This window comes from Drosophila subpulchrella, unplaced genomic scaffold (assembly GCF_014743375.2).
Source record: "Drosophila subpulchrella strain 33 F10 #4 breed RU33 unplaced genomic scaffold, RU_Dsub_v1.1 Primary Assembly Seq354, whole genome shotgun sequence".
NCBI lineage: Eukaryota > Metazoa > Arthropoda > Insecta > Diptera > Drosophilidae > Drosophila > Drosophila subpulchrella.
This window is the reverse complement of record NW_023665577.1, coordinates 1,263,651-1,272,105: the sequence shown is the minus strand read 5'-3', so window position 1 is coordinate 1,272,105 and position 8,455 is coordinate 1,263,651. Positions and strand designations below refer to the sequence as shown.

General features: G+C 40.2%; 1 protein-coding gene across 2 annotated transcripts; it reads right to left on the bottom strand.

Moving 5' to 3' along the window:
- Positions 1-313: 313 nt before the first annotated feature.
- On the bottom strand, positions 314-1,180 carry LOC119560626. 2 transcript variants are annotated; one of them, XM_037874169.1, is made up of 4 exons: positions 801-1,180; positions 704-745; positions 623-652; positions 314-572 (listed from the first exon to the last, which is right to left on the bottom strand). In XM_037874169.1, the coding sequence occupies exons 1-4, from the start codon at positions 1,112-1,114 to the stop codon at positions 437-439; spliced, it is 522 nt and encodes a 173-aa protein (XP_037730097.1). In that variant the 5' UTR covers positions 1,115-1,180; the 3' UTR covers positions 314-436. The 2 variants fall into 2 exon arrangements, with proteins under 2 accessions (XP_037730097.1, XP_037730096.1); XM_037874168.1 differs by having other exon boundaries at positions 623-745.
- Between the last annotated feature and the right edge of the window lie 7,275 nt (positions 1,181-8,455).

Sequence of the window (8,455 nt, the reverse complement as noted above, 5' to 3'; positions counted from 1 at the left end):
AATGTAAATGAGTCGCCGGGAAACGGAAACTGTTTATGCAGATCGAATGTACCCAAGAACACTCGGAATATTTCTGTCCCCCGATTTATGTTTCTGTTTTGGCCTGCTCCCTGCTTTCTGACAGTGAAAAATAAACTACCAACTATTCTATAAATTAAAATTGCAAAAATATTCCGTTTTCTTTTGAGTCTGGGCGAACTTTGCGACATTTTGCATTGCAATAAATGTCTCAGGTTGCAAATCTTTGTCTGTGAAATTTGTTTTTTGTTTTATCTTCGAAGTGCTTACGCATATTAAGGCAATAAATAATTTATACTTTTAAAAGAAATATATTGGTATAGTTTCGATAGTGTGTATCCACATCATCATACCTGATAGAACATAAAATTATAGATGGAGCATAAAATTATTCTATCAAGTACGATGATCGCGGTTCTTAGGAAAAATCATGTGACATTATAAAGTCGTAGCGGTTCTGTTCTCTTTTCGACAGCTTATAAAAATTGCGAGTTGTATCGGCTATTTCCAGATTACTATGATAAGGTGGCCACAGGGTTGTGTACGACATCATTCTGCAAAAGTACATTTAAACCAAAAGTAATTTTTCGTACGAGAATATTACTTGACAAAATATGCTGCTTCCAAGGCGGTGCTTTGGTAATCGATTAGCTTTGAGATTTCAATATTTAGCTGACGATTATACCTGATTGTATCCTTTTTCATACGTTCCTTACAGCTTACTTCACTAAGGGGTTCTCCATGGTTATGATACATCATAATATAAGCAAATTAAACCTTACGTGGGAACCTTAAATTTAGAAAAGCTGGGGTCTTTGGGACGGACATCACGATCGTCGTACAACGGTTTGTAGGTGAAAAATCGTGCATCGTTTGTGTCATCAAATTCTCCTATATACTTCTTGTCGTCATCGTGACGTCTTACATTGCGGTCCAAAAGGGCTCGATTGTCGTGGATCGGAATATCGAATTTGGTAGTTTGCCTCCCGAATGCAATCCCCATGGTCGTAGTATAGCGAGTGGAAAACGCTCTTTCTAACTTCTTCTCCTTCTTATCTTCATCCTCAAAAAAAAGCGATGGACGCACGGATGCCATTGCAAAATCAAAACCGAAAAGAAATATGTTAGTCGGGATCAGAACACGTGTGTATTTAACTTTGAGTTGCTGTCAAATTAAAGGCATGCTTAAAAACAGGTATGTATCTTTATAAAGGATTTTCAAAGCGAATTGAATTTCCCTGCTCAGAAGACAGATTTCGTTTCCAGCTCCTATAATAATTATAATTGGTTGAAATATGAAACTATTAGGCTGTTCCAAACTCGGCAGTATAATTATATGTTATAAATAATTAATAGTGTTTAAAATGCAAATACTCATCCGAACTTCGCCATATACCGAACTTCTTAAGTCTTGTGTATATTTCATGAAATACAAAATCAATAAACTTAAGGGAACCATAACGAAATTATCAACTATCAGGCACACAACCCCACTGCCAATTTCTCGCGATTTATCCAAAGGGCGGCTGACTTACCACCCACTATCCACCTTCCCATCCACCCACTATAAAGCATCCTCGAAGAAGCCCCAGCCTCCAGGCTCAACATTCAACATACTTTGTGCGTTAAAAATATGTAAAATATTTTAACCGAAAACCTTTTCAAAAGATTGCAGAGCAGGCGGCTCTGTTCGTGTGTGCATACTTGGCGTATGCGTGATGATATTAAGCGGCCCAAAAGTCAGCTGTGAGCGTGTGGCTGTGTCTGTGGGAGTCGGCCTGATAGCATTGATTTTACCCCCAATAATTTCGAAGAAAACCCACAAAGAAAGCACTGAAAGTTCCCCGCTATGGAGGCAAGTTTGCGTGCAATTTAAGGTTAATTTACTTGGTGTTGATACGAAACGGAAAGTCACCATACCAACAACGCATAGCAACCGTACCTTTACGTTTTCGTAACAATACAGGTTTAAAATTTGAGAAAATCGTGGTAATAACTTTGAATTATTGTGACCTAATTTCACAAAACCTTTGAATAAATTTTTTTTTAATTACCACAATTTATTTATTTTATCTAAGCCATTGGCTCTGTTAAATAGTAATTAAACTTAACTTTTATTAATTTAACACTCAATACTCTCATTTCTATTTTCTGTTCTCTTACCCTTATAATCTCTCCCCTACCCCAATCCAAATTTATGGCTTTAATCTTCTGGCTGGGAATTATTTTCGCACTTTTTCCCGCTCTATTCAGAGTAGGCTTTATGGCTCAAGGACGTGGCGCTTCAAGGACTGAATTTGGATTTGTGTTTTCATTATGAGCTCAAAGAAAGTCTGCTTCCGAAAGTGGATGGCCACTAAGCTGCATTCCTTTTAGCCAAAAATGGAGTGAGACAACATACAGGCAAGAGCAAAACAGAATAAAAACACAGCAAGTAAATCAAATTAAATGAAACGAAATAGTTGAGGATTTGGGGTAGCTACCAATGGAATTCAGTTGTCAGATCTCTTAGTGTTTCTTTCCATTTACACGTTCTCGATTTGATGGGTTTATACCTCAGATTAAATGTCATGTCTTCAAGATAATTAATTTAGCATAGTTCAAAAACAAACACGAGTAAGTAGATATTTTTTATAATTTTAGTAGGCCAAAGACGCAGTCTAGGCCATTTAGACCTCTTTATATCATGACCAGCAGCCTAAAGCACCTCCATTTAAATGCCATTATTGGGGTAAATATGATTGATATGCTCAAAATGTGCACAAACATTGAGGTGATGTTAATGCCATGGCATGCACCGTACTTAACACGATAACATGCCTTTTTCGCCAGCACTTATCCTTAAACGGTGCCAGGAGAGGGCCAAATGCAGCGCCAGGACGAGCACATGGCCCGATCAGCCACGTGGCCCACTTCCAGTGCAATTCTCCGCCAATCGCCCGGCAATTCATATCCTGCCCCTGCACAAACACAAACACAATCGCAATCGGCACCACCACACACATCCTGTGGACATCGAGCTGCCCCGGCGGGCAGAAAACACAGCGCAAAACACACTCGAGAATATTAAACAAAATGTCAATTTGGTGCTACATTTTCGGGCAGGGAAGCCGGGCCGTGCAGCGGGCCTCAAGGACCTCGAGGACCTGTCAAAAAATGGGCAAAAATCAAATCAAATTGCACACTTAAGCTGCAATTGCAGCGGCATCGAGAGAAATCAAAGTCCGCTGGCAGCAGGGCGCCCAATCAAAATGGAAATAGTTTTGGCCCGACCATCGAATGACCAGTTTTGGGACTTCCCAACCTCCTCGGAACCCCCAGAAAAAGGAGCTCCCACGAAGGCCGAGCCAAGGCGAAACGGAAATGAAATCAAGCAAATTGAATGCGATGAGTTGGACGTGGGAATACGTGCCAACCGTTGTCATAACAGCCGTGACGATAAAAAACACTCCAGATCAACGGTAATTGCTGCCGACAAACTCGCATCTATCTGCGATACGAGTGCGAGTATCCGTAGGAGGCCGAAGGACACAAAGGCGGAACACGCGCCGCCCCCAGCGAACCCCAATCCGTATCCGAATCCCGCTTCCAGTCCGAATCAAAATCCATAACATAGCCACCAACAATGCGTGCCAAAGCCATGCGAACATTTCAAGACATCCGACCAGCATCCCCTGCCAGGCATGCACGGTAAAAAATCTGGGGGAGTACTATATTTAAAACATTGAAATAGTAAGGAAAACGCAAAAATGATTTGATATCTTTTAAAGACATCTTACTTTTTATATATGTCATGTAAAACTCACTGCTAAGTACTTAATTTTAAAATTAAGTAAGATTATAAGAATTTTTTTGTGTGCATTCAACCTTTTTGACATTGAACCGCGTAGAATTCTTGTGATATTTACTAATTGGTCAAATTTAAAATAAGTGCAAGCCAAAATACTTTTCTAATAACAGGTTTGCGGGTTCAGTTTGATAAGGATTGATGCCTGAGATAGAAAAATGAAAATTGGGAAAACAAAAAATATAGATATACTTCCTTGTAATATATGGGATATCATAGATTTCAGATTGCTTCTTTTCTCCAGTGCCCTCCTTAAGCTAAATTTCCTGCGACATGTCACCGCGAGGCCTCCTGGACAAATGGTCTTTCCCATTCGGCATATCCACCGTCCCGTTCTCGGGGCCATTCCCATTCGAAGTCCCAATCCCAAGGGGCGGGACTTTCCCCACGACAATTGACATTTGGCCACCCACCGCAGTAGCTTCCGAGTCCCCATCCATTTGGGTGGGTGTTTTTGTGGGTGGGTCGTTGGGTGGGTGGCCATTGGGGTTGGGGACACGTGGGTGGCTTGTTGTCGCGTTTGGCCCGCTTCCGCAGCCGTTGCCACCTGCTCTTGTCCATCGCCATTCATCAACATCAGCGCTGAAATTAGAAATGTTTTGCGTTTGGCTTCCGGCAGGACTCGGCCGCAGTTCCACTCGCAGGACTCGAATCCTGCTTGGAGCCACCGGGAGCCAGGAGGAACGACATCATCGACAGGAACCAAGCCGTCGACATAGTTTCATGCCATTTGGACAGCTTTTGGCGATGGGGCTGCGCTAATGTAGCGTTGTTGCCGTTTTCTGATTTGTTTACCTTTCCAATTGAATTCGTGTCGCGAACGGCGCCCCATTTCAATTACACTTGACAGCAAAGTGAATATTCGCACTGGCCTGAGAGTTTTAAGAGTGTCCGGAGCGTAATTCGATTTTAAATGACTCTGCCTAATGGTTTTAGTAACTTTAGGCAGTTGCCCTTACGGTGGATTAGGCCATCTTAAGGTTAAATGTGTGAAAACCATTGTTATAATGCTTGAGCAATACAAAATAAATTGTATTATGTTTGGTTTCAATGTTTAGTTTATAGAAGTTATTTATTAATTAATTGTTTACTTTATTTAATAGCGATGTCTAGTTTTGTTGTATTGGAATTTTCTTATGACTTTTTATTATGAAAAATGAATAAGAATAATTTCTAACGAAAGTTTACTATTTAAATACAATTGCAAGTCCTATTATTTTAAGTACACATTTTCCTTTGGTTCATTTTAAGAAAAGTGTAAATTGTAGACTCGGTAAAGCATTACACTTCACCTTAGAACGTGCAAGAAAAACAGCAATAGATAACGGGAACCCATTAGATGGTCTTCCCCTTGTTCCCCATTATGGCCCGATGGCAAATGATAAAGCCGCTCGTACTATTAATGGTTTAAAGAGTTGAATGCCAAAGTCAAACTTTGTGCGGTTGTACATATTTGTTCTGGCCGAAAACAGAGACGTGATTTTCCCCTAGCCACAGAAAAATCTATCGGGCTAAAACAGACGTGCCATTGGCACAGTGAGGGGCACCAGAATTTACTGCGATTTCTCTATTAGGCCAAGTGAGTGCAATTTTTTTGGAAGGGAGCAGACTGGGCTTAGGTGCCCAATCGACTGGGTTGATGTTGACGATTACGGCTGATTTTTACGACAATTTGTCTGGATGTGCCTGCATCCAAATGGGTATATTCCACCGCCCCCGGGGGTCAAGGACTTGGCCTTGCCTTGCCTTGCCGCTCAAAAGGCAACAATGTAAGAGGCCCTCAAGGACACAATCGAAATGGCTTAAAACTTTTCCAGAAGCTGCGCGAAATAAAGCAGCGAATATTTCAATAAATAAGCGGATTTTGTGAGGGATATTGGAGTCAACTCCTTGTGATATCGGGTGATCGGGGTGCCAGCATATGGAAACTGTTGCTGCAAACGGCTGTAAATAGCGGAAGTAACGTCGTGTGAGCTATGCTCGAATTTATTGCCTTTCCCATAAAATACTTGAGATTTTTATGTGCAGTCAGCAAGGTGAATGGGCTTGGGGAAGGGTTATTCTCATTCCAAAGGCACAGACTCCTTAGGATGTCTGGAGGTCTTGCAAGTTTTGCTGGTTACCAATAACAATCCAGCACTGAGAAAAATCAAAACTTAAAAAAAACTATTTTCCAAATAATTTTAAAGCGATTATCGTATACTACTTTTTAAGTAACGATAATACCTACATTTTACTTGGCTTATCAAATATTTTAAAATAAAAATTCATTGTAAAAATAAAATCAATACAGTAAATTCTACATATTTGACCAATTAACCTTTATCCTGTAATAAAATTAAATCTTATATGGTTTTCTTAGAATTATATTTTTTAAATATGATTTATGATTTAGAAAGTTGAATTTGATTGAGACCTAAAAATGTAACACATCCTTTCAAAATGTTTTACTTTTTTGTTATTACATCATATATTGCTAGGAGGTCCACCCATGGTTAAATGTTAAAGCTATCAAATTACACTTAGAAATTAAATGAAGCTTGTAGCTATTTCTAAAATTGATTTTTAAAGTGATTTCCCAATATTAAACACCGGATGCGTAAATTCGCCCCCTTTAACCCCTTAAGAAGCAAGGCGGCGGTAATTTTGAAATGAACTTTAGGCCCTCATCAATCAGTGAGCTTATTTAAGGACAAAGTACTCTGAGAGAAAGTGTGTCATGCACATACCAACACCGGACCCGCCGATTCAAAGGCCGGCTAAACTGAGGCCCATTTAGGCCGAACAATTCCACAGACGGGCTCCGTACAAAGCAGGGCGTTCGCGTTTGGGCCTGGTTTAAATAAACATGCGAACTGAACATAAAGAGCCAAGCGTCGGCACTAAAACCAGCAAAATCAGGTGAATGAGCACTTTAAGTCTTTGTTTCGCCGAATCGAAATGAAACAGCAAACAATGCCGGCTGACAGGCTGGAAAAGCAGCAGCCGGCGGTGCCAACAAAAGCTAGCTTGCTGGCGTTTTAATAGGATTACAACAACAACAACCAAGGGGGTATAGCCATAGCAATTGGCCAAGGCAACAACACAAAAAGCGCAATGCGAAAGTTAGTGAAACGGAAGCCAACCGCCGCTGCGGTAACTCCTCATTCCGCACCTCGTCCTTTGCCAGCAGTTGTTGTTTTCTGTTACCTGTTAGCCAATTGTTCTACCGACTGCTCCTCTAGTTGGCCAGCTAGTTGCTGCCTGTCAGTCCGGCCAGTTGTTTGGGTTTTGTCATTTCCATAGCCAATGGGGGCACCAAACGCCCGACGGACTGGGAAGTTGTCCTGGGAAGGAGATCCACAAAAATTAGAAGTGGCCATCAAAACTGATGCCACACGCCGAAATAGCTGCAAGTTAAGGGACAAGCCTAATTCAATTAATTCGAATTTCCCTCGGAGAGTTGAGTTAAAGTTTAACTCAATAAACGTGTTGGGATGATCCCTATCAAAGTTTTTACTAGTTTTTTAAACGGTAATAGTCTTGCATTGTTATAAAACAATATCTTAACCAAATGAGATCCCATTATAGACTTTATAATACTTTAATTTCTTCATTTAACAATGAAATCTAATCCAAGCCCACTGCCAGAACTTATTAGTCTGCCCTCGCTTGAGTGAAATTTTCAATCTAAGTGGAGCCAATTGGTCAACAACTTGGCCCAGTTTTAGTCCGTCCAGCTGGCCTTCCTCTGGCTGCCTCGCTTTGCTTTGTTCGCCTGTGAATTTGAATGCTCCACGGAAACGGATGTGTTGATTGTTAGCTTTTGGGAGGAATTCGCCAGCCGGACGACGTCCTTGCCTTGTTGCCACAACAGCGCTGCTGTTAGCTGGGGAACTGGGAAGTTGCACAGCAAGAAACTAAATATGAGGCCCGCTTTATCTTGTCATGTTAAACTAAGAGTACGACTCAAACATTACGTTTCCACAGGTATACATTTTACAGTAAGTTTAAAATGCGGATAAAAAAAGATGCAAGTAGTAGCAATTTAAGTATCAAAAATAAGTTTTTCCAGATCCCATTACCCTTATTTTGAAAACTGATAGGGAACTATTTTTTAATAAATTGTACTTGATTGAAAGCAAAAGCTTTATGCACTGTGTGGGAACCTATCACTACTTACTGGTCATTGGTCATTGGCCCGGGGCAATGGGTGGCCGTCATTTAAACCGCTGCTCGGGTGAGATGTTGGAGAATAGTGATGACAACAAAAAGTTTCGATAACAATAATAAACATTATTCAAAATATTCCTTAAAATATTTATAAATTGTTCCAAATTTAAATACTTTACTTATAATGTTCACTTTATTTATATGTTCACCCATACCGTACCTAAAATATCATTTTTTGGTGTATTATTAAAAAAAACGTGTATATAATATTTTATAAATCCATTAAACCCTTTTTTTAACTTTTACAAATGGTTATTCCTCAATTATTATCATTAATTATCATATTCACAATTGACACCCACAATGCTATTTTTTATGGATACAAAATGTCCAGGATGCCAGCACTTGGCTGACATAGAGGCATCGGCAGTGGGAGCA